Source organism: Trachypithecus francoisi, unplaced genomic scaffold, assembly GCF_009764315.1.
Source record: "Trachypithecus francoisi isolate TF-2019V2 unplaced genomic scaffold, Tfra_2.0 Lachesis_group11, whole genome shotgun sequence".
Taxonomy (NCBI): domain Eukaryota; kingdom Metazoa; phylum Chordata; class Mammalia; order Primates; family Cercopithecidae; genus Trachypithecus; species Trachypithecus francoisi.
Genome location: NW_022681456.1, coordinates 76820116 through 76846510, shown reverse-complemented (window position 1 = coordinate 76846510; position 26395 = coordinate 76820116). Strand labels below are relative to the sequence as shown.

Here is a 26395-nt window from a genome sequence, read left to right as displayed (position 1 = left end):
GGAACACAAGGCCTTTGCCTATCTTAACAGTTCCCTCTGAGAGCATCAAAGACATGGCTAGAACACTGTGCCTCCCTTCCCTTACCCTTCAGACTTCATGGTTTTGAGACTTCTTGGGCAAAACTCAACCAAGGCTAACAAACAAGGCTGATTTGAGAACCCCAGGGAGGGAGGATGGAGGGATGGGGATGGGCTTTGAGAAACACTAGGCAAAAAAGAATGCAACTCTCAATTGTTCATGCATGACAGTGAGCTAAAGTGCCTTGCCAATGACCCCTTCTTCTTTGAGAGTCTCCCTTTAACATTCTTTCCCAAAACCTGTGATCTGTGCCTTTCCCCCATCCCCAGGATTCCCAGCAAGGGTAGTGATCTAAGGAGGAATTTAATCTCTCACCTTTGTCCCCAGGCTTGGCAGCTCACATGGATAACAACTGTCTCCCAACATTGGCCCAGGGACCTGTCTTTCCCTAAACAAACCAACCTCTCCTCACGTCCCCCACTCTGTACTTTCACTGACTATGCGTTGGCAGATTCTGCCAAGTTCTACCTGTAACTGGCTTCATTTTCAAGTCAGATGTTTGGCTGCTGCTCTGTCCCCTGCAACAAGGAGCCATGCCAGCTGGACACACACTTCTTCCGGGGCCTCTGGCAGCCAGGACAGAGTTGAGACCACAGCTGTTGAGACCCTGAGCCCTGAGTCTGTGTTGCTCAAGAAGGGCCTCCCCCAGCAATGACCTCCTCATTGCTTCTGGCCTTTCTCCTCCTGGCTCCAACCACAGTGGCTACTCCCAGAGCTGGTGGTCAGTGTCCAGCATGTGGAGGGCCCACCTTGGAACTGGAAAGCCAGCGGGAGCTGCTTCTTCATCTGGCCAAGAGAAGCATCTTGGACAAGCTGCACCTCAGCCAGCGCCCAACACTGAACCGCCCTGTGTCCAGAGCTGCTTTAAGGACTGCACTGCAGCGCCTCCACGGGGTCCCACAGGGGGCACTTCCGGAGGACAACAGGGAACAGGAATGTGAAATCATCAGCTTTGCTAAGACAGGTGGGTTCCTGGTCTGTAGCTTTTCCCCAGAACTTGACCTCTCAAGGAAAGGAAAAGTTTCCTCACCAGCCTTACCTCTGACTCCTTCCCCAAAAACCATCCAACCCCTGCTTCCCACGGGCTGTAATCTCCTTATCCCAGGTGTCCCCACATCCCCCTGGGGCTCACTCTGGTAGCTCAGACCTGACCAGTAGGCAGCTGGAAAGCTGGTAAATTTCACTTCTTTTGAAACTGCCTGTCGTCATCTCCTCTGGCTCCTCTGTCTGCAGGCCCCACAAACCCACAGGCTGTGGTGTGAGCCCATCCACTTCCTGGGCCTGCACACAGCGACTGGGAGGTGAGGAATCTCTCCTTTCTCTGGCCCCAGGATCTAGCCCCTCCCTTCCCCTCTCCTCCAGATGCCTCATTTGAGTAAAAGAAGAAAAAATAAAACTCCAGGACTATAATACCTCACTATATGTCATGTTCCCATTATACCTCAGGTCACCATATCAGAGAACAGGGTCAAAATGGGACTCAGAAAAATGGATAAAGGGGCTGGGCACAGTGGCTCATGCCTGTAATCCCAGCTATTCAGAAGGCAGGAGGATCACTTGAAGCCAGGAGTTCCAGACCAGCCTGAGCAACATAGCAAGACCCTGTCTTTTTGTTTTTTTTTTTTTTTTCCAAGAGACAGAATCTTGCTCTGTTACCCAGGCTGGAGTGCAGTGGTGCGATCTTGGCTCACTGCAACCTCCACCTCCTGGGTTCAAGCAATTCTCCTGCCCCAGCCTCTCGAGTAGCTGGGATTACAGGTGCCCACCACCACACCCGGCTAATTTTTATATTTTTAGTAGAGACTGGGTTTCACCGTGTTGGCCAAACTGATCACTGATCTCAAACTCCTGACCTCGTGATCCTCCTGCCTCAGCCTCCCAAAGTGCTGGGATTACAGGAGTGAGCCACCGTGCCCGGCGACCGTGTCTCTCATTTTTTTTTTTTTTGAGACGGAGTCTCACTGTCACCCAGGCTGGAGTGCAGTGGTGCGATCTGGGTTCACTGCAACCTCCTCCTCCTGGGTTCACGCGCCATTCTCCTGCCCCAGCCTCCCGAGTAGCTGGGACTACAGGCGCCCGCTACCACAGCCGGCTAATTTTTTGTATTTTTAGTAGAGACGGGGTTTCACTGCGTTAGCCAGGATGGTCTCGATCTCCTGACCTCGTGATCCACCCGCCTCGGCCTCCCAAAGTGCTGGAATTACAGGCGTGAGCCACCGCACCCGGCCCGTGTCTCTTTTTAAAAAACCTTTTTTTTTTTTTTTTTGAGACAGAGTCTTCCTCTGTCACCCAGGCTGGAATGCAGTGGTTATGATCACAGCTCACTGTAGCCTCAAGTGATCCTTCCACCTCAGCCTCCCAAGGCTCAAGTGATCCTCCCACCTCAGCCTCCCAAGTAGCTGGGACTACAGGTATGTACCATCATGTCTGGCTATTTTATTTTATTTTATTTTATTTTTTGAGATGGAGTCTCGCTTTGTCGCCTAGGCTGGAGTGCAGTGGTGCGATCTTGGCTCACTGCAAGCTCCACCTCCCAGGTTCACACTATTCTCCGCCTCAGCCTCCCGAGTTGCTGGGACTACAGGCGCCTGCCACCACACCTGGCTATTTTCTATGTATTTTTTAGTAGAGACAGGGTTTCACCGTGTTACCCAGGATAATCTTGATCTCCTGACCTCGTGATCAGCCCGCCTCGCCCTCCCAAAGTGCTGGGATTACGGGCATGAGCCACCATGCCCAGCGTATATTTTTTTTATAGAGACAGGATTTCATCACGTTGCCCAGGTTGGTCTTGAACTTTTGGGCTCAAGCAATCCAGTCGCCTCCGCCTCACAAAATGCTAGGATTACAGACACGAACCACTGCCCCCGGCCTAAAAATTAGCTGGGTGCAGTGGAGTGCACCTGCAGTCTCAGCTGTTTGGGAGGCTGAGATGGAGGATCACTGAGCCCAGGAGTTTGAGACTGCACTGAGCTATGTTTGCATCACTACCCTCCAGCCTGGGCAACAGAGACCCCCATCTCTAAAATTAATTAATTAAAATTAATTAATTTTTAATTAAATCAGCTTTCATAAATCAGAATAAGCCAGGTGCTAGGACATCACTGAAGGCCCCTGCACCTGAAGAAATGTACCAGAGGAGCCTCACCTATATTTGCACCTAATTCAGGTGATGAGATGCTGGACTTCAAGCCTGATCCTGATGCCATAAAGGGATGAAAGTTTGATGGGGGTAGCTGGGAGAGGATGATTAATAATAAGCTTATTAATCTCTCTCCCTTTAAAAAAAAGAGAGAGAAAGAAAGAAAATGCAAATTGAGCCCTTTGCAAGCTCTTTCTTAGGTCTGAAGACACTTCCCATTTCTGGCCCCTCATTCCCTCTTGTTTTTTTGTGGTTTTTTTGAAATGGAGTCTCATTCTATTGCCCAGGCTGGAGTGCAGTGGCATAATCTCAGCTCACTGCAACCCCCGCCTCCCAGGTTCAAGCTATTCTCCTGCCTCAGCCTCCCGAGTATCTGGGACTACAGGCGAATGCCACTAAACCAGGCTAATTTTTGTGTTTTTAGTAGAGATGGAGTTTCACCATGTTGGCCAGGCTGGTCTCGAACTCCTGACCCCAAGTGATCTGCTCGCCTTGGCCCCCCAAAAGTGCTAGGATTACAGGTACTGCTCCAGCCCCCGCCTGTTTCAAGACCTGGCTTTGAACCAGAGCTAGATAGCCTGGGCTCAGATTCTTGCTCAGCCATTTATTAGCTGTTTGACCTGTGGTTAATAGTTCTCTCATTTGTTAAATGGGATAGTTGACAGAATTAAAGGGCTAATACAGGTAAAGTACTTTGAATGTTAAAGTGGGAGGGAGCAGCAACTAGAGAGTAGATTTAGCGCCTGCCGATGAGGGGATTATGGTGAGCGTCCTCTCCTCTTGATAACCTTCCATGGAGGAAAGGGGCAAGGCAGCTCTCTGGAAATCTTTTTGTTTGTTTGTTTGTTTGTTTTGTTTGTTTGTGGTTTTTTTGGTTTTTTTTTTTTTTTTTTTTTTCTTTTTTTGAGACGGAGTCTCGCTCTGTCGCCCAGGCTGGAGTGCAGTGGCTGGATCTCAGCTCACTGCAAGCTCCGCCTCCCGGGTTCACGCTATTCTACTGCCTCAGCCTCCGGAGTAGCTGGGACTACAGGCGCCCGCCACCTCGCCCGGCTAGGTTTTTTGTATTTTTTTAGTAGAGACGGGGTTTCACCGTGTTAGCCAGGATGGTCTCCATCTCCTGACCTCATGATCCGCCGTCTCGGCCTCCCAAAGTGCTGGGATTACAGGCTTGAGCCACCGCGCCCGGCCTGGAAATCTTTTATAAAGACACTAATCCTATTAATGAGGGCTCCACCCTCGTTACTTAATCACCTCCCAAAGGCTCCGCTTCCTAATACCATCACATGGGGTTTAGGATTTCAATATATGAATTTTGAGAGAACATAATAGCCTGTCTCCATGAAGCCTCTTAGCATTCAATGGTCTATCCCAAGTTTCTTTAGAGAATGGTGGCTAGATTCCAAGAGGATAATTTCAATGTGTAAATTATTCTCAAGCTTCTGCATATACCTTGCTTACTAATGTCCCATTGACAAAGCAAGTCACTGTAGCCAAGCCTAGAATCAATCACTGTGAGATGGAACTAGATGAAGGCATGAAAGCCATGAGGTACTGTTTATTGGGGACTACCAATCTGGCAGTCTACTGAAGTCTGCCCTCTGACCCCTAACAATTTATATCTCTCCCACAAGCAAAATACAATCATCCTCTCCCAGCTACCCCCATCAAACTTTCATCCCTTTATGGCATCAGGATCAGGCTTGAAGTCCAGCATCTCATCACCTGAATTAGGTGCAAATATAGGTGAGGCTCCTCTGGTACATTTCTTCAGGTGCAGGGGCCTTCAGTGATGTCCTAGCACCTGGCTTATTCTGACTTATGAAAGCTGATTGTGAACATCTTCTCCCAACTTAGGATTCAGTGATGTCACATTAGCAGCTTGAAATCAGTCATGGTGGGAGAATTTATACTAAAGAAATTGACAAAGACTACGAATCAGGGCTTTTGATTTTTTCCCCTGGAGACCAGTTATTAAACATTTACCAGCATACCACTCTCTGTGTCCTAAAAATACAAGTTCTCCACCTCCCACGCACTTAACATACAATGCTGAGACAGGGACAGGATAAACATAATAGATATTCCTGTTCAAAATGGGGTGTGGGAGAATAGGAGACACAGAGGAGTCACTGATCCGCAAAGTTTCTTATATTCAGCCAGGCAAATATCAGGTCCACTCCAAATCCAGAATTCCCTTGGTTATAGTTAGGGCCTGGTTCTGCTCCCTGGTATTTCCAATTGTGCACCACTGCTCTCCTGGACTTCCAAATTCACCCTTGGCACTCTACCTGCTGAGATGTCTTTCCTTTTAAATAGGAAATGATCTATGTTTGCGGCTGAGTACTTCTCTCAGCCTACTTTCTGCCCAGAGTTGGGGGCCCAAAGACCTCTTTTTATTTTGAATTGTCCCTTTTAGTCCAAATTGGTGCTGCTTTCAGTATTAAACTTCTCTTTTAAACTCTGTGGACCCTGTAAATAATAAATTGTAGTCTACTCAGTTACACAGAAGGCACCACATTCTATCAAGACAGACCTTTATTTAGGCCACAAGTCTGTGTCATGGGACAACACCTTTAAGATGTTTAGAAGTGGCCGGGCGCGGTGGCTCAAGCCTGTAATCCCAGCACTTTGGGAGGCCGAGACAGGCGGATCACGAGGTCAGGAGATGGAGACCATCCTGGCTAACACGGTGAAACCCCGTCTCTACTAAAAATACAAAAACTAGCCGGGCGAGGTGGCGGGCGCCTATAGTCCCAGCTACTCGGGAGGCTGAGGCAGGAGAATGGCGTAAACCCGGGAGGCAGAGCTTGCAGTGAGCTGAGATCTGGCCACTGCACTCCAGTCCGGGCGACAGAGCGAGACTCCGCCTCAAAAAAAAAAAGATGTTTAGAAGTGCATTCGTCTAGTTGTGAGGGTTAACAGAACATTGTCTTAAATTTTAAATCTCAAAAAGATGTTAGATCTTAACAAACAAAAAGTTTTTTTGGTTTGTGTTTTAGAGATGGTCTCGCTATGTTGCCTAGGCTGGAGTATAGTGGCTATTAGCAGCCTCAGTAATATTGCATTATAGCCTCAAACTCCTGGCCTCAAGGGATCCTCCTGCTTCGGCCTCCTGAGTAGCTGGGGCTACAGGTATGTGTTCCCATGACCAGCTAACAAAAGATTTTATAGCTGACCCTTTATTTGTTTTGATCTTCACTCTGAGTCCCTGTATTACTGGAAATGCCCCAGATTTGATTTTTGCTCTGAGGTAATTTCTTACTTTAAGAACCTTTTGTCAGAGAGGAAGAATGAAAAAGAATTTTTGTTGTTATGTTTCTTTTCTTTCCTCTACATGTACAACATGAAGAAAAAGATTTCGTTTTGTATTTTTTTCTGAAAAATTAGCAACACAGAGTAAGGGGTTTTATTTTTTTATTTTTATTTTTTATTTTATTTTTTTTTTTTGAGACGGAGTCTCGCTCTGTCGCCCAGGCTGGAGTGCAGTGGCCGGATCTCAGCTCACTACAAGCTCCGCCTCCCGGGTTCACGCCATTCTCCTGCCTCAGCCTCCGAGTGGCTGGGACTACAGGCGCCCGCCACCGCGCCCGGCTAGTTTTTTGTATTTTTAGTAGAGATGGGGTTTCACCGTGTTAGCCAGGAGGGTCTCGATCTCCTGACCTCGTGATCCGCCCACCTCGGCCTCCCAAAGTGCTGGGATTACAGGCTTGAGCCACCGCGCCCGGCCGGGGTTTTATTTTTTAATTTAGCAAGTGCTTTTAGAAATATTTTCTCTAAATTCTGTTTGAAAATTGAACAGTGCCTTTTTTTTTTTTTTTTTTTTTTTTGAGACGGAGTCTTGCTCTGTCGCCAGGCTGGAGTGCAGTGGTGCAGTCTCGGCTCACTGCAACGTCCGCCTCCCGGGTTCAAGCGATTCTCCTGCCTCAGCCTCCCGAGTAACTGGGACTACAGATGCACACCACCACACCCAGCTAATTTTTGTATTTTTAGTAGAGATGGGTTTTCACCATGTTAGCCAGGATGGTCTCTATCTCTTGACTTTGTGATCTGCCTACCTCGGCCTCCCAAAGTGCCGGGATTACAAGTGTTAGCCACCACACCCAGCCATAGTTCATTTTTTAGTTCATCACTCTCCCGAAATGCCTTATCTTAGGTAACTAAAATATACCAGTTGGCATTTTCAGCATTCTGCCTGGAAATACCATTAGCTAAATTCACAACTTTGCTAGATAGCTTTCCTGGCTTCTAAGTTACCATAGGTGATAGCCAATACACAATACAAATTCCCCTTTTTTTCAGCTTCCAATAGCAATTTCCTCACTGTTCTTCCTTTACTAACAGTTTCTTCCCTATCCTTCTAATTTCTCCCTGCCACTCATTCCCGAAGCCAGTGCAACTGACCAAGCACAGTGGCTCATGCCTGTAATCCTGGCACTTTGGGAGGCCAAGGTGGGAGGATCACTTGAGGGCAGGAGTTTGAGACCAGCCTGGTCAACATAGCAAGATGTTTCTTATTAAAAAAAAAAAAAAAAAAAGCCGGGTGCTGTGGCTTATGCCTCTGATCCCAGCACTTTGGGAGGCTGAGGCAGGCAGATCACCCGAGGTCAGGAGTTCGAGACCAGCCTGACCAACATGGAAAAACCCCATCTGTACTAAAAATACAAAAATAACTGGACGTGCAGGGTGCGGTGGCTCACGCCTGTAATCCTTGACCACTTGGGAGGCCAAGGTGGGAGGATCACTTGAGGGCAGGAGTTTGAGACCAGCCTGGTCAACATAGCAAGATGTTTCTTATTAAAAAAAAAAAAAAAAAAAGCCGGGTGCTGTGGCTTATGCCTCTGATCCCAGCACTTTGGGAGGCTGAGGCAGGCAGATCACCCGAGGTCAGGAGTTCGAGACCAGCCTGACCAACATGGAAAAACCCCATCTGTACTAAAAATACAAAAATAACTGGACGTGCAGGGTGCGGTGGCTCACGCCTGTAATCCTTGACCACTTTGGGAGGCCAAGGTGATTTTGATCACCTGAGGTCAGGAGTTCAAAATCAGCCTGACCAACATGGAGAAACCTGTCTCTACTAAAAATACAAAAAATTAGCCAGGTGTGGTGGTGCATGTCTGTAATCCCAGCTACTCGGGAGGCTCAGGCAGGAGAATCGCTTGAACCCAGGAGGTAGAGGTTGCAGTGAGCCAAGTTCGTGCCATTGCACTCCAGCCTGGGCAATAACAGTGAAACTCGGTCTCAAAAACCAAAACATAGAGGCTTAAAACAACATATTCATTATTTCTCATGATTCTTTTTTTTTTTTTTTTTTTTGAGATGGAGTCTCACTCTGTTGCCCAGGCTGGGGTGCAGTGGCGCAATCTTGGTCATTGCAACCTCCGTCTCCAGGGTTCAAAAGATTCTCTTCCCTCAGCCTCCCGAGTAGTTGGGATTATTGGTGCCCACCACCATGCCTGGCTTTTTTTGTATTTTTGGTAGAGACAGGTTTCACCATGTTGGACAGGCTGGTCTTGAACTACTGACTTCAAGTGATCCACCCACCTCAGCCTCCCAAAGCTTATAATCCTGGGATTACAAGCATGAGCCACTGCCCCCGGCCACTCTCATGATTTTGTGGCTTGACTGTGCTTATCTGGACAGTTCTTCTGCTCCATGTGGTGTAGCTAAGGTCTCCCATGCAACTGCATTCAGCTGGGGACTCGGATGGGACTGGAACATGTAAGATGGTCTGTAATCCTCCACAGTCTCTCTCCACATGACTTCTCATAATTTAGTAGTCTAGCTCAACTTCCTTTAAATCACTGTAGCTGGCTTCCAAGAGTGGAATGCCTCAATATGTAAGTGCTCAACAAACACCATGCTTGCTAATGTCTCAGTGCCCAAATCATGTCACATGGCTAAGCCCAGAATAATATGGAAAGGGACTGCACAAAGCCATGAATATTGGGAGGTGTTGACCATTGGGGCCAACCATGTAATAGTCTACTACAGCCCCTGTTGGTCTTGTGTTTGCCTGCCATAACTGGAGTGACTTAAAAGGTACTAACTGCAGGGTGCTTTGTGACCTAGCAAGAAAAAGATTCGTTGGGCCAGTCAGACTCTATTAGGATTTTGGAATTGGGACACTGGAAGATCTGCTCACTTAGGAGGAGCTGAGCAAAAGGGCCTGTAGACCTGGGACCTGGGCCACAATTTTGGGACCTGAGGAATCTGACAAGGAGGCAGAAGTAGACCCACAGAGAGAGAGTGGAACTGACTTATCTAGAGAGAGAGAGAGATGAGAGAGATCTTGTTGGCTCTGAGAGCTGTCAAGAAGTGTTATTCCTGCTGGGCACGGTGGCTCACACCTGTAATTCCAGTACTTTGGGAGGCTGAGATGGGCGGATCACCTAAGGTCAGGAGTTCAAGACCAGCCTGGCCAACATGAGGAAACCCTGTCTCTACTAAAGATACAAAAAATTAGCTGGGCGTGGTGGCAGTTGCCTCTAATCCCAGCTACTTGGGAGGCTGAGGCAGGAGAATCGCTTGAACCCAGGAGGTGGAAGTTGCAGTGAGCCAAGATTGCACCACTACACTCCAACCCAGGCAACAATAGTGAGACTCCATCTCAACAAATAAAAAGAACCTTATTCCTGACTTTCTAATTTACATGAAGCCTAGTTAAACTTCATATCCTGCCTTTTTGAGCTCATGAGAGTATCAGTTGACTTCCCATAATAAAGCACTGTTTTTGTTTTTTTTTTTGAGACAGAGTCTTGCCCTGTTGCCATGCTGGAGTGCAGTGGTGTGACCTTGGCTCACTGCAACCTCAGCCACCCTGGTTCAAGTGATTCTCCTGCCTCAGCCTCCCGAGTAGCTGGGACTACAGGGGCATGCCACCATGCCTAGCTAATTTTTTTTTTCTTTTTTTGAGACAGAGTTTCACTCTTGTCCAGGATGGAGTGCAATGGCGCGATCTCAGTTCACTGCAGCCTCCGCCTCCGGGTTCAAGCAATTCTCCTGCCTCAGCCTCCCGAGTAGCTGGGATTACAGGCATGTGCCACCACACCCAGTCAATTTTGTATTTTTAGTAGAGATGGGGTTTCTCCACGTTAGTCAGGCTTATCTGGAACTCCTGACCTCAGGTGATCCGCCTGCCTCGGCCTCCCAAAGTGCTGGGATTACAGGCATGAGCCACCACACCTGGCCTCATAAAGCATTTTTTACTTTTAAAAAAAAAAAGTAGCTAAGGCCAAATTACAATGAGTATTTAACTGCTTCCCAAAAGAGTTAGGACTTTATTAACTAATAAGGTTTTTGCGACCATGAATTTTATGATCCATCCGTGTTTTGGGAAAAGAATTCTGATGTTAACATAAAAGAATTAAAGAAATGAAAGACCATTCAACAAGTATTCTGTTTGTTTGTTTGTTTTTGAGACAGAGTCTGGCTCTGTCACCTTGGCTGGAGTGCAGTGGCGTGATCTCTGCTCACTGCAACCTTTGCCTCCCGAGTTCAAGCAATTCTCCTGCCTCAGCCTCCTGAGTAGCTGGGACTTCAGATGCATGCCACCACGCTCAGCTACTTTTTGTATGTTTAGTAGAAATGGAGTTTCACCATGTTGGCCAGGCGGATCTCAAATTCATGACCTCATGACCTCAGGTGATCCACCCATCTCGGCCTCCCAAAGTGCAGGGATTACAGGTGTGAGCCACCACACCTGGTCTCAAGTGTTTATTGAGTGCTTACTAAATACCAAGTACTAGGGATACAATGGTGAACCATACAGGCACAACTGCTGTTTTCATGGAGCTTACATTCTAGCTGCAGGGAAGAAGGAGGGGTAGGAGAAATTCTTAGTAAACAAATGCACGAAGAACCACACCAGACCAGGCTTGGTGGCTCACACCTGTAATCCCAGCACTTTGGGAGGCCGAGGCAGAAGGATCACGAGGTCAGGAGTTCGGGAGCGGCCTGGCCAACATGGCAAAATCCTGTCTTTACTAAAAATACAAAAATTAGCAGGGCGTGGTGGTGCATGCCTGTAATCACAGCTACTCGGGAGGCTGAGGCAGGAGAATTGCTTGAACCAAGAAGGTGGAGGTTGCAGTGAGCCAAGATCACGCCACTGCAATCTAGCTTGGGTGACAGAGCAAGACTCTGTCTCAGAAAAAAAAAGAAGAACCACACTGATTACAGAGCGTGATAATGGCTATACAAACAATTAAGCAGGATGATGTATTAGAGAGATGGAGGTAGAATTGAAGGCTACTTTTATTTTATTTTATTACATTTTATTTTATTTTTTTATTTCATTTTATTTTATTTTATTTTTGAGACAGTCTCGCTCTGTTGCCCAGGCTAGAATGCAGTGGCATGATCTTGGCTCACTGCAGTTTTGACCTCCTGAGTTCAAGTGATTCTCCCAAGTAGCTGGGATTACAGGTGTGTTGCTCCATGACCAGCTATTATTTATTTATTTATTTATTTTTTACTTATTGTAGAGACAGGGTCTCCCTATGTTGCCCAGTTGGTCTCAAACTCCTGGCCTCAAGCAATCCTCCCACCTTGACCTCCCATAGTGCTATGATTAGAGGCATGTGCCACCACGCCTGCCTGAAGGCTTCTTTAGATAGATTAGGAAGGAAGCCTGAAGCCTTTCTGAGGAGGAGACATCTGAGCTGAATGCCAAAAAGAAATCAGTCATTCAAAGATCTTGGAAAGACATTCCAGGGAAAGGGACTAGCAAGTGTAAAGGCTATGAGATGGTTTTATGTTTGGTGAATTTGAGGAACAGAAAAAGGCCAGTATAGGCAGAGTATAGTAGTTAAGTGTCAAACAAGTTTTCTATTTCAAGGAGTTTAGATTTTATCCAAAGAACAAGGGGAAGACTTCGAAGTGTTTTAAGCTGAGAAGATAAAACTAATCAGATTTATAAGAAGATCACTGGCTGATATTTGGAGAATGGTTTGGAGGGCAAGAGTGAATCACTTGAGTGAACGAAGGCTATATGCCACCACACTCAGCTACTTTATGTATGTTTTGTATGTTTGTATGTTTTGTATGTTTTCTTTTAGTTAAAAAGATGGTTGTGAGTTGGACTAATGTGTAGTAGAGGAGGTGGGGAGAAGTGAAATTGTATTATGAATTAGAAGTAGAGTTGATAAAACTTTCAGATAATTTCAAAGTAGGGGATAAACACAATCAAGATTTTGCCTTAAGCAATGCATTTACAGAGGAGAAGTTTGGAGAAGGAACAGGTTTGGGTTGAAGGGATACATTTAGACTTCCTTGTACAGGATTGAGGTTGGGCCCATTGACTCATGCCTGTGATCTCAGGCTGAGGTGAGAGGATCACTTAAGGCCAGGAGTTCAAGACCAACCTGGGTAGCATAGTGAGAATCGCCCCCATCTCCAAGTAAATTTTTTTTTTTTTTTTTGGAGACAGAATCTTGCTCTGTCATCCAGGCTAGAGTGCAATGGCACGATCTCATCTCACTGCAACTTCCGCCTCCCAGGTTCAAGCGATTCTCCTGCCTCAGCCTTCCAAGTAGCTGGGATTATAGATGCCTGCACCATGCCTGGCTAATTTTTGTGGGGTTTTTTTTTTTTTTTTGAGACAGAGTCTCGCTCTGTTGCCCAGGGTGGAGTGCAGCGGCGCAATGTCACCTCACTATAACCTCCACCTCCTGGGTTCAAGCGATTCTCCTGCCTCAGCCTCCCGAGTAGCTGGGAATCCCGGCTGATTTTTTGTATTTGTAGTAGAGACAGGGTTTCACCGTATTGGCCAGGCTGGTATCGAACTCCTGACCTCAACTGATCCTCCTGCGTCAGCCTCCCAAAGTGCTGGGATTATAGGCATGAGCCACCGCATCCGGCCTAATTTTTTGTATTTGTAGTAGAGACAGGGTTTTGCCACGTTGGTCAGGCTGGTCTTAAACTCCTGACCTCAGGTGATCCACCCACCTTGGCCTCCCAAAGTGCTGGGATTACAGGCGTGAGCCACCACACCTGGCCTAAAAAATTTTTTTAATTACAAAAAAGAAGAGATTGAAATATTATTGGATGTCCAAGTCAAGTATCAGATAGGCACTTGGACATACAAGGCTGGGGTTCAGGGAGAGGTCAGGACCAGAGATATACATTTGGAAGTGATCTGCATATAGGTGGAATTGAAAGCCATGGAATGGATGATCATTCTGGGAGAGGGTATAGATAGAGAAGAGGAGGGAGCTTAGGACTTGATTGATTGATTGATTGATTTAAGACAGGGTCTCACTTTGTTGCCCAGCCTGGAGTGCAGTGGTGCGTTAATGTCTCACTATAGCTTTGATCTCCCAGGGTCAAGCAATCCTTCCACCTTAGGCCTCCCTAGTAGCTGGGACTACAGGTGTACACTACCACACCTGGGTAATTTTGTATTTTTTGTAGAGACAGAGTTTTGCCAAGTTGCCCAGGCTGATCTCACTGATCTCAAACTCCTGGACTCAAGCAATCCATCCACCTCAGTCTCCCAAAGTTCTGGAATTACAGGTGTAAGCCACCACACCTGGCCTGACTTCCAACATTTAAAGGTTAGGCCAACAAAGAGGAGCTGTCAATAGAGGAGAAAAAGATAGAGTGGCCAGTGTTATAAAAGCCAGGAGAAGAAAATATGTAAGAAGGAGGGAGTGGTTAACTGTGTCAAACACTACTTAAAGGCCAAGTCAGATGAATATAAATGGATAGATTTGCTGTGTGGAAGGTGTTGGTGATCTTGACATGTGCAATTTCTGTAGAGTGGAGGGAATAGAAACCCAACTAAGATGTTCCAGTAAGGAAGGTGAGGGATGATAAGAGGCAACTGGGCAGTAGTAATAGGGATATAAAGAAATGTGCAGACATTAGAACAATTCTGGTGAAACAAGGTATATGGGGAGTGAAGAAAGTAATCATAGAGTTGTTTTTTTTTTTTTTTTTACTCAAGATGGAGTGCAATGGTGTGATCTCGGCTCACTGCAACCACTGCCTCCCAGGTTCAAGCGATTCTCCTGCCTCAGCCTCCCAAGTAGCTGGGATTACAGGCGCCCACCACCATGCTTAGCTAATTTTTGTATTTTTAGTAGAAATGGGGTTTCACCATCTTGGCCAGGCTTGTCTCAAACTGCTGACCTCAGGTGATCCAACTGCCTCAGCCTCCCAAAGTGCTGGGATTACAGACGTGAGCCACCCACCGTGCCCGGCTGATCACAGAGTTTTTACAGGTGATAAGGAGGGTAGTGGCACCACCAAGAATGGAAAGGGGGTATATAGGAAGGAAAATAATGATTTTTCAGGTTGAGAAAAATTGATTAAAAATATATATATACATATTGGCCAGGCGCAGTGGCTCACGCCTGTAATCCCAGCACTTTGGGAGGCTGAGGTGGGCGAATCACCTAAGGTCAGGAGTTCAAGACCAGCCTGACCAACATGAAGAAGCCCTGTCTCTACTAAAAATACAAAATTAGCTGGTGCAGCTTCTCGGGATGCTGAGGCAGGAGAATCGCTTGAACCCGAGAGGCGGAGGTTGCAGTGAGCTGAGATTGCGCCATTGCGCTCCAGCCTGGGTAACAAGAACAAAACTCCATCTAAAAAAAAAAAAAAAAAAAAAAAGGTCGGGCACAGTGGCTCATGCCTGTAATCCTAGCACTTTGGGAGGCCGAGGCAGGCGGATCACAAGGTCAGGAGATCAAGACCACCCTGGCTAACGCGGTGAAACCCCATCTCTACTAAAAATACAAAAAATTAGGCGGGCATGCTGGAGGGTGCCTGTAGTCCCAGCTACTCAGGAGGCTGAGGCAGGAAAATGGTGTGAACCCAGGAGGCGGAGCTTGCAGTGAGCCGAGATCATGCCACTGCACTCTAGCCTGGGCGACAGAGCGAGACTCTGTCTCAAAAAAAAAAAAAATATATATATATATATATAAATAAAATATGTGTGCTTGTGTTTGTATATATGTATACACACATATATACATATACACACATACATATATACATACACACACATACACACATATATACATACACACACATACACACATATACATACACACACACATATATACATATACACACATACACACATATATACATACACACACACATATATACATATACACACATACACACATATATACATATACACACATATACACATATATACATACACACACATATATACATATACACATACACACATATATACATATACACACATACACACATATATACATACACACACACATATACATACACACACATACACACATATATACATATACACACATACACACATATATACATACACACACATATATACATATACACACATACACACATATATACATACACACACACATATATACATACACACACATACACACATATATACATATACACACATACACACATATATACATACACACACACATATATACATATACACACATACACACATATATACATACACACACATACACACATATATACATACACACATACACACATATATACATATACACACACATACACACATATATACATATACACACATACACACATATATACACACACACATACACACATATATACATATACACACATACACACATATATACACACACACATACACACATATATACATACACACACATACACACATATATACATATACACACATACACACATATATACATACACACACACATATATATTTATAAGATGGGGTCTTGCCATGTTGCCCGGGCTGGTCTTGAACTCCTCAGCTCATGGAATCCTCCTACCTCGGTCTCCCAAGTAGCTGGGATTACAGGCATGCACTACTACACCTAGATCTGGGACCAGTTGATTTTAAATGTGCTACCAGGACATTCATGTGACATGAGTAAGTAGTTAGAAATCTAGGCCTTGAAGCTTGGTGATTTCCAAATCTATATGTCCAGTCCAAATATGCAAAATGGTCTGGTCTGGGCATACAGTTTTGGGAATCACCAACATAAAAATTGTGTTGCTTGGCTGGGCGTGGTGGCTCACGCCTGTAATCCCAGCACTTTGGGAGGCCAAGGCGGGTGGATCATGAGGTCAGGAGTTCAAGACCAGCCTGAGATCACACCACTGCACTCCAGCCTAGGTGACAGAGTGAGACTCCATCTAAAAAAAAAAAAAAAAAATTGTGTTGCTTGACCATGAGTCTAATTAAGAGCTACCTTAATGTAGACTAGAAGGAAATGAAGTCCAAGACAGACCTTGGAAAACTCTGATATTGAAGGGATGGTCAGAGAAAGAAAAGCCAGCAAAGAAAACGAGGGAAGAATTATAACAGAGTTGTGTCATGGAAGCCAAGAGAGAAAAGATTTTCAGGAAGGAAAGGATTGTCAACAGTGCCGTCTTAGTCCATTTTGTGCTGGTATAACAGAATACCACAGACTAGTTCATTTATAATGAGCAGAAATGTATTAACTCATCGTTGTGGTGGCTGGGAAGTCCAAGATCAAGGGGCTGGCATCTGGTGAGGGCCTTCTTGCTTCTTGCTGTGTTATTCCATGGCAGAAGGGCAAAGAGAGGGTGGGGCTGAGGAGAATTAAACTTATCCTTTTATAAGGAACCCATTCCCAAGATAAGGGCATTAATCCATTCATGAAGGTGGTGTTCCCATGACCCAAACACCTCCCATTAGGCCCCACTTCCCAACACCACTGCTTAGGGATCCAGTTTCCAGCACACGAACTTTGGAGGACGTGTTTAAACTGTAGCAAATGCCAAGTGCTATAGACAGCTCAAGAATGCTGAGTATAGAGAAATAGTTGGTAGAAGTGACACTCAGAAGGCCGCAATGACTGACGCTTCTTATATCCACAGACCTCTCCACCATCAACCAGACTCGTCTTGATTTTCGCTTCTCCTCTGATAGAACTGCTGGTGACAGGGAGGTCCAGCAGGCCAGTCTCATGTTCTTTGTGCAGCTCCCTTCCAATACCACTTGGACCTTGAAAGTGAGGGTCCTTGTGCTGGGTCCACATAATACCAACCTCACCTTGGCTACTCAGTACCTGCTAGAGGTGGATGCCAGTGGCTGGCATCAGCTCCTCCTGGGGCCTGAAGCTCAAGCTGCCTACAGCCAGGGGCACCTGACCCTGGAGCTGGTACCTGAAGGCCAGGTAGCCCAGAGCTCAGTCATCCTGGGTGGAGCTGCCCATAGGCCTTTTGTGGCAGCCCGGGTGAGAGTTGGGGGCAAACACCGGATTCACCGACGAGGCATCGACTGCCAAGAAGGGTCCAGGATGTGCTGTCGACAAGAGTTTTTTGTGGACTTCCGTGAGATTGGCTGGCACGACTGGATCATCCAGCCTGAGGGCTATGCCATGAACTTCTGCATAGGGCAGTGCCCACTACATGTAGCCGGCATGCCTGGTATTGCGGCCTCCTTTCACACTGCAGTGCTCAATCTTCTCAAGGCCAACACAGCTGCAGGCACCACTGGAGGGGGCTCATGCTGTGTACCCACAGCCTGGCGCCCCCTGTCTCTGCTCTACTATGACAGGGACAGCAACATTGTCAAGACTGACATACCTGACATGGTAGTAGAGGCCTGTGGGTGCAGTTAGTCTATGTGTGGTATGGGCAGCCCAAGGGGGTGTGGGAAAACACTCCCCCACAGAAGTGCACTTCCTTGAAAGGAGGGAATGACCTCATTCTCTGTCCAGAATGTGGACTGACTTGAAGAAACCTTCATCTAAAAAGAGTCACTGTACCATCTTCCCGACCACTACCCTCTTCCCTAGGGCATGGTCCATCCCGCTAGCCCCACGTGCTTAACCCTGACTCCAGGGACTCAGACCCATCTCCAACAATGAGCAAGGCCATCTGGTTCCCAGGCAAAGACACCCTTATCTCACCTTTAATTGACCCCATAACCCACTATGCTTTCCTGTCCTTTCTACTCGATGGTCCCCACTCCAAGATGAGTTGACACAGCCCCTTTCCCCGATTTTTGTGGGTCTCCAGAGAGCCCCTTCTTCGGATTCACCAAAGTTTAGATCACTGCTGCCCAAAATAGAGGCTTACGTACCCTCCTCTTTGTTGTGAGCCCCTTTCCTTCTTTCTTGTCCTTCTCTGCCTTTCTCTGTGCCCTTAAGGGCTGACTTGCCTGAATTCTATCACCTGAGCTCCCCTGCCCTCTGGCTTCCTGCTGAAGTCAGGGCATTTCTTATCCCTGCTCCCTCTCTGCATAGGTGCCATGGTTCTGTGTAACTGTGGCTATTCTGTGTCCCTACACTAGTAGCCTGGCTACCCGCTTCCATGGCCCCAACTCTGCCTACATTCTGCTATCACTGTTTCAATACTAGGGGGTCCTAAAGGCTTTCTATCTTGCTAGTCCCTGGGGCCTCAACATCTCTTACTGGTTCCCTTAATTCTGCCTATACCTCTGTAAATAATTCCCTCACGGCCGGGCGCGGTGGCTCAAGCCTGTAATCCCAGCACTTTGGGAGGCCGAGACGGGCGGATCACGAGGTCAGGAGATCGAGACCATCCTGGCTAACACGGTGAAACCCCGTCTCTACTAAAAAATACAAAAAACTAGCCGGGCGAGGTGGCGGGCGCCTGTAGTCCCAGCTACTCCAGAGGCTGAGGCAGGAGAATGGCGTAAACCCGGGAGGCGGAGCTTGCAGTGAGCTGAGATCTGGCCACTGCACTCCAGCCCGGGCTAGAGCGAGACTCCGTCTCAAAAAAAATAAAAAATAAAAAAAATAAAAAAAATAATTCCCTCACTAAGTTCTCTCTCTCTCTCTTTTTTTTTTTATTATACTTTAAGTTCTAGGGTACATGTGCATAATGTGCAGGTTTGTTACATATGTATACTTGTGCCATGTTGGTGTGCTGCACCCATCAACTCGTCAGCACCCCTCAATTCATCATTTATATCAGGTATAACTCCCAATGCAATCCCTCCCCCCTCCCCCAATTCCCTCACTAAGTTCTCTTGATGAAGCAAAACCAGACAGCTGAATGGTCCTCTATCTCCTACAAGGGCCCTAACTGGCACCCCAGATCACACAGAACCTGCCTGCCTATGCTGTAGTCTGCCTACTCTGCTCTCTTTTCACATGGTCTCCTCAGGACTGAGCTATTGTATCCATCTCACACTTTATGCCTCTTCTTTCTTAGGCACCGATGCTTAGTCACCCAGTAAACTGACCAGCTGTGGGCACGCAAGTGTGGGAGGCAGAGGCACGCTCAGAGCTGCCCGTCAGGACCTCTGACTTGCCTTTCTTTCACCCGCCCCCAGTGCTCCACCCAGGAATCCTGCCTGGAAGCTGGAATAGGCAAGGGCTGCTGGAGTGGGACAGGGAGAAGAGGAAGGCCTGGAGGAGGAGAGGGTAGCATTTGCTCTGAGACTGGGTCTTTTTTAGACCTTTGCCCTTCCTCCCCCACATCTCCTCCCTTTGGCTGGACAGTCCTGAACCACGAGGTCGATATTGTCTGCAACCCAAGGCCGAGTTTGCGCAAAACCCATGTGTTCTTTGGTAAATGTGATGTCTGTGTTTGCTCAGCTTATAACCCCCTCCTATGAGGGTAAGAGGTCCCTGAAATAGGAACCCTAGAGGAGAAAGTCTGAAAAGGACTGCCTGGGGGACTGTAAATCTGAGTTCAAGGGCTTCCTGAGCAACCCATGGATGTTATTCCACCTTTGACTTGAAGAGACCTTCATCTAAAGAGAATCTAAGGAGGCCTTCTGGTGTCTCCCCAACACACCCCCGGCCCCAAGATCTAACCTCCTTCCCAACTACAGCTTAGTTCCCAGGGCCAAGACTGGGGTAAGGCAAAGTGAGTCATTCACCTGGAGGGGGGGCTAAATTTTAAGGGGGTGGTGAACAATTTATTAATCAAGATAGGACTTTAATGTAATTTTTTAAAAGTCAAAATTAATGCAAAAAATCCATGATGAACAAAATAGCCTCCTTTTTTTTTTTTTTTTGCGACGGAGTCTCACTTTGTCACCCAGGCTGGAGTGCAGTGGCGCAATCTCAGCTCACTGCAAGCTCCGCCTCCCGGGTTGACACCATTCTCCTGCCTCAGCCTCCCGAGTAGCTGGGACTACAGGCGCCCGCCACCACGCCTGGCTAATTTTTTTGTGTTTTTAGTAGAGACGGGATTTCACAGCATTAGCCAGGATGGTCTCAATCTCCTGACCTCATGATTCGCCCGTCTCGGCCTCCCACTGTGCTGGGATTACAGGTGTGAGCCACCCACTGCGCCCAAAATAGCCTACTTTTAAATAAAAACAGGATCATCATTATTCCCTTTCTGTTTTGGCTCTGCCTTTTGTAAAAAGGGGAAAGAGTGGGTCTGCCTCTTTCAAACATTTTCTCCTAGAGCTTCCTAGCTCCTACCTCTGGACTCCTTCAGGCTTTTCTCATTTGAGCAAGATAACCACTCCCGTTTTGCTTATTCTACTTCCTTACCCACCCCCAAGCCTGTCTTCTACTTCCTTACTCACCCCCAAGCCTGTCGCTATCCCCCAGCCCCCAACCAGGTTGGTGGTAGGGCAGGCAGTGAGGCAGATGGCTGGGGTATTTATAACCCAGGAGCACTTCTTGGGAAAAGTGACTAAGATGCTAAGAGCGTATTTATAGCTGAGCTCTGACGTAAGTGTCAGTGGGGAGGTAGGGCCAGGCCAGGCGCAGCAGCAAGGAGGTGGGAAGAGCTGGAAATTGGGGGCACCTGACAGTGAGGGTGGGGAGAGATGGGGTCAGTGACTCCTGCAGCCACTTCTTGTCACTTCCCCAACTGCCTACTGATACCAACAGGTAAGCCTTCTGAGGCACCACCATGGATAGATACCTCCGCTTTGCCGACCCGATGTTCCAGACCAGAGAGGGTAGAGGGCTGTCATTTACCAGCCCGACCAACAGAATGGGAGTTGGGAGCTGAGGAGAACACTGGAGAGAGCTCTTAAATGTGTCTCAGAACGTGGGGAGAAATGCAGGGTGGACAGGAGGATCTAAGTGTCTCAGTGCACCCCCATCCCACTCCACCCCCACTGAATAGTGCCCTGAGGTTCTAGGAAGAGCCTGGTACATCACCAAGCTCCATTGACACGTGTTTGTGTGAGGGAGGTCCAAAACCAAAGGTAGCAGTGATGTGGATCCTGAAGACAGTCTCTCTTCTCTGGCAGTGTGATGGGGAAAGAACAGAGGAACCAGCGTGTCCCTGTCTCTTGTGGGTGAGGCAGGGTCCCCAGAGGGAGAGGTCGAGGAGCATTGTTCATTGCTCCATTTCCCAGAGCTGCCCCTTCCTTCCCTGTCCCTGGGAAGCTCCAGCCAGCTACAAGCCAGCTGCTGTCCAGAGGCACGGCACTGCCACATGGTGGACAGTGGCGGTACTGGGACCCAGCCCTCCAAGTAGGACCCCAGTCCCCCAGATCTAATAGTCTCTCTTGACAGCCTCCATCATCTAAATAGAGGGGAGATGAACAAAGTGGAGTAAGGACGCATTTCCAAATCACACTCACTTCCCCCACAGCTTTCTGTCCTTCAAGCTTCTTGGAGAAACTGGGGCATAAGGAGAAAAGCTAGCATGAGGCCCACCCTCATGAATTCAAGATGGAGGGGTCTGGGTCCCCCCATTTAAAGCCAGTGAGGACTGGGTGCAGTGGCTCATGTCTCTAATCCTAGCACCTTAGGAGGCTGAGGTGAGAGGATCGCTTGAGACCACCCTAGGCAATACAACAATACCCTGTCTCTACAAAAGAATAAAAAATAAATGAGCCTGGCGTGGTGGCACGCACCTGTAGACTTAGCTACTCTGGAGGCTGAGGTGGAAGAATCACTTAACCAGGGAGGTCGAGGCTGCAGTGAGCCAGGCCACCACACTCCAGCCTGGATGACAGAGTGAGACCCTGTCTCAAAAATAGAAAAACTAAAATAAAAAATAAAGCCAGTGAGGAAATGTGGTCAGGAGGGCTGAGACTGGGAACCAAGACTGCTGTACTCGCCTTGCTTTGTTGTCAATAGCTCTTAAAGCTCCCATTTTCTACCCCCATTAATAGGCCTGAAGGGTGGTGCAGTGGCTCATGCCTATAACCTCAGCACTTTAGGAGGCCAAGGCAAGTGGATTGCTTGGGCCCAGGAGTTCAAGACCAGCCTGGGCAACATAGCGAGACCCCATCTCTATGAAAAATTTAAAAATTATTCAGGTGTGGTGGTATGCGCCTGAAGTCCCAGCGACTAAGGAGGCTGAGGCAGAAGGATTGCCTGAGCCCAGGAGTTCAAGGCTGCAGTGAGCAATGATTATGCCCCTGCACTCCAGCCTGGACAACAGATTGAGACCTTACCTCAATAAAATAAAGTAAAATTTAAATTTCAAAAATTTAAGAAAAAAGAGACCTGGCACTACTTCTAGGATGCCCCCAATTTAGGCAATCTCTCACAGTCACTTGAAAGAAGTGGCAGCTGGGTATATGCCCTCCCAAGTGTCATGCCCCTTGACAGTCCTGATGGACTCTGCCCTGTGCAAGATTGCATCACCACCACCACCACCTCTCTGGGCTTCCCCAGACATCACAGGGACACATTCCCCGCCCCAACCCCCCCGCTCTGGCCCTCCTCCACATCATGCTCCAGGCCAACTGGACTCTGGGCGGCCAGCACAGGCAGGGTCAGGGGGTGACTTCTGTGCCTCGTGGCACTGCCATCTGGGCCTGAGCAAGAGGGTTCCATTCTCCGACCCACCCAACCCCTCACCCCTGTCCCAACACCAATGCTAGAAATAAAGAGACCAGAATTTTCCTTCTGGCCTAAGGGTCCCAGAGAAATACCCACTGGAGCTCACAGCTGCCTCATGGAAACTGCTGCAGCAGTGGTGAAGCTAGAAAGACTAAAGGTATGAGGGAAAATTGCCCTTCCCCACCTGGCTCATAAGGCGTTCCCTCCCCCGAGTTCCAGACCTTGGGGACTGAGCATGTGAAATCATCCTCTTTCTTGCATCATGCGTGTCCACATTGCACCCCCCCAACCCCCATACCCTTACTTCAGGCCCAGTCACCATGGCCAGATGGTGAAACCTGAGCTGGTGGGGAGGAGGACCTCCACCCCCTGCAGGGGCCTGATGGGCAGCACAGCTGGCCAATCCTGGGACTCAGAGGGTAGGTCGGCTGGCTGACCACTAGGTTTGGAAGCCCCAGGCAGCTGGCTCTAAAGAGGCCCCAGGTCAGTAGCCAGACATGAGCTGTGAGGGTCAAGCACAGCTATCCATCAGATGATCTACTTTCAGCCTTCCTGAGTCCCAGGCAATAGAAGACAGGTGGCTCTACCCTTGGCCAAGGGTGGGTGTGGCAGTGGTGTCTGCTGTCACTGTGCCTTCATTGGCCCCCAGCAATCAGACTCAACAGACGGAGCAACTGCCATCCGAGGCTCCCGAACCAGGGCCATTCACCAGGAGCATGGGGCTCCCTGATGTCCAGCTCTGGCTGGTGCTGCTGTGGACACTGGTGCGGGCACAGGGGACAGGGTCTGTGTGTCCCTCTTGTGGGAGCTCCAAACTGGCACCCCAAGCAGAACGAGCTCTGGTGCTGGAGCTAGCCAAGCAGCAAATCCTGGAGGGGTTGCACCTGACCAGTCGTCCCAGAATAACTCATCCTCCACCCCAGGCAGCGCTGACCAGAGCCCTCCGGAGACTACAGCCGGGGAGTGTGGCTCCAGGGAATGGGGAGGAGGTCATCAGCTTTGCTACTGTCACAGGTGGGTGATGGAGAGAGCAACAGGCAGAGAGCAGACAGGTAAAGGGAGGCAGAAGGGGAGCCTGGCAGGAGCACCAGAGGGAGTGGGGTGTGGCAGGAGAAGGAGGAGGTGGGGCAGGGACTGATTGCAGAGGACACAAAGCAATCTCTACTTTTCTAAAGGTGGGTTCAAGGGAGATCAGTGGGCAGGGCTGGGGGAGTCTCAGAGGAGAGCTTCATCTCTGCTCACATTTTCTTTCCCTTCTCTGTCTTTCGGGCAGACTCCACTTCAGCCTACAGCTCCCTGCTCACCTTTCAACTGTCCACTCCTCGGTCCCATCACCTGTACCATGCTCGCCTGTGGCTGCACGTGCTCCCCACCCTTCCTGGCACTCTTTGCTTGAGGATCTTCCGATGGGGACCAAGGAGGAGGCACCAAGGGTCCCGCACCCTTCTGACTGAGCACCACATCACCAACCTGGGCTGGCATGCCTTAACTCTGCCCTCTAGTGGCTTGAGGGGTGAGAAGTCTGGTGTCCTGAAACTGCAACTAGACTGCAGACCCCTAGAAGGCAACAACAGCACAGTTACTGGACAACCAAGGCAGCTCCTGGACACAGCAGGACACCAGCAGCCCTTCCTAGAGCTTAAGATCCGAGCCAATGAACCTGGAGCAGGTCGGGCCAGGAGGAGGACCCCCACCTGTGAGCCTGCGACCCCCTTATGTTGCAGGCGAGACCATTACGTAGACTTCCAGGAACTGGGATGGCGGGACTGGATACTGCAGCCCGAGGGGTACCAGCTGAATTACTGCAGTGGGCAGTGCCCTCCCCACCTGGCTGGCAGCCCGGGCATTGCTGCCTCTTTCCATTCTGCCGTCTTCAGCCTCCTCAAAGCCAACAATCCTTGGCCTGCTAGTACCTCCTGCTGTGTCCCTACTGCCCGAAGGCCCCTTTCTCTCCTCTACCTGGATCATAATGGCAATGTGGTCAAGACGGATGTGCCAGATATGGTGGTGGAGGCCTGTGGCTGCAGCTAGCAAGAGGACCTGGGGCTTTGGAGTGAAGACACCAAGATGAAGTTTCCCAGGCACAGGGCATCTGCAGCTGGAGGCATCAGATTCCTGATCCACACCCCAACCCAACAACCACCTTGCAGTATGACTCACTTGACCCCTATGGGACCCAAATGGGCACTTTCTTGTCTGAGACTCTGGCTTGTTCCAGGTTGGCTGATGTGTTGGCAGATGGGTAAAGCATTTCTTCTAAAGGGGTCTACCCAGAAAGCATGATTTTCCTGCCCTAAGTCCTGTAAGATGTCAGGGACTAGGGAGGGAGGGAGGGAAGGCAGAGAAAAATTAGCCTCTCCCAAGATGAGAAAGTCCTCAAGTGAGGGGAGGAGGAAGCAGATAGATGGTCCAGCAGGCTTGAAGCAGGGTAAGCAGGCTGGCCCAGGGTAAGGCCTGTTGAAGTGCCTTAAGGGAGGGTCAAGAGGGAGATGGGCAAGGCGCTGAGGGAGGATGCTTAGAGGACCCCCAGAAACAGGAGTCAGAAAAGAGAGGTACTAAGCCTAAGAAGTTCCCTGGTTTTTCCCATGGGACAGGACCCACTGGGAGACAAGCATTTATACTTTCTTTTTTCTTTTCTTTTTCCTTCCTTTTTTTTTTTTTTGAGACGGAGTCTCGCTCTGTCATCAGGCTAGAGTGCAGTGGCACGATCTCGGCTCACTGCAACCTCCGCCTCCCAGTTTCAAGTGATTCTCCTGCCTCAGCCTTCCGAGTAGCTGGGATTACAGGTGCCCACTAATTTTTGTATTCTTAGTAGAGACGAGGTTTCAACATGTTGGCCAGGATGGTCTCGATCTCTTGACCTCGTGATCCACCCGACTTAGCCTCCCAAAGTGCTGGGATTACAGGCATGAGCCACTGTGCCCGGCTTCTACTTTCTTAATAAAAAGGAGAAAGAAAATCAACAAATGTGACTCATAAAGAAGGGTTCAGGTGATGGTCTGGAGCAACAGTTCTCCAAGTGTGTTCTGTAGGCTTCTGGGAGGTCCCTCTTCAGGGGTGTCCACAAAGTCAAAACTATTTTCATAATAATACTAATATGTTATTTGCCTTTTGAATTCTCATTATCTTAAAATTGTACAGTGGAGTTTTCCAGAGGCTGTGTGACATGTGATTACATCATCTTCTGACATCATGTTAATGGAATGTGTGCTTGTATAGTCTTGTGTTAGTCTTTTTCAGTTTTAATTCTAATGTAGTGAATGATTTTTTTTTTTTTTTTTTTAAGACAGAGTCTCACTCTGTTGCCCAGCTGGAGTGCAGTGGCATGATCTCGGCTCACTGCGACCTCCATCTCCCAGGTTCAAGCGATTCTCCTGCCTCAGCCTCCCGAGTAGCTAGGACTACAGGCCTGCGCCACCACGCCCAGCTATTTTTTTGTATTTT

General features: G+C 48.3%; 2 protein-coding genes across 2 annotated transcripts; both read left to right on the top strand.

Annotated features, from left to right (window-relative positions):
- Window positions 1-406: 406 nt before the first annotated feature.
- Window positions 407-18756, top strand: INHBC (inhibin subunit beta C). Its single transcript, XM_033221556.1, has 2 exons — window positions 407-1043; window positions 17085-18756. Exons 1-2 carry the CDS (start codon window positions 731-733, stop codon window positions 17828-17830), a joined length of 1059 nt encoding a protein of 352 aa, XP_033077447.1. The 5' UTR covers window positions 407-730; the 3' UTR covers window positions 17831-18756.
- Window positions 18757-23140: 4384 nt separating this feature from the next.
- On the top strand, window positions 23141-26145 carry INHBE (inhibin subunit beta E). Its single transcript, XM_033221555.1, has 2 exons — window positions 23141-23965; window positions 24225-26145. The coding sequence occupies exons 1-2, from the start codon at window positions 23668-23670 to the stop codon at window positions 24980-24982; spliced, it is 1056 nt and encodes a 351-aa protein (XP_033077446.1). The 5' UTR covers window positions 23141-23667; the 3' UTR covers window positions 24983-26145.
- The last annotated feature ends 250 nt before the right edge of the window (window positions 26146-26395 follow it).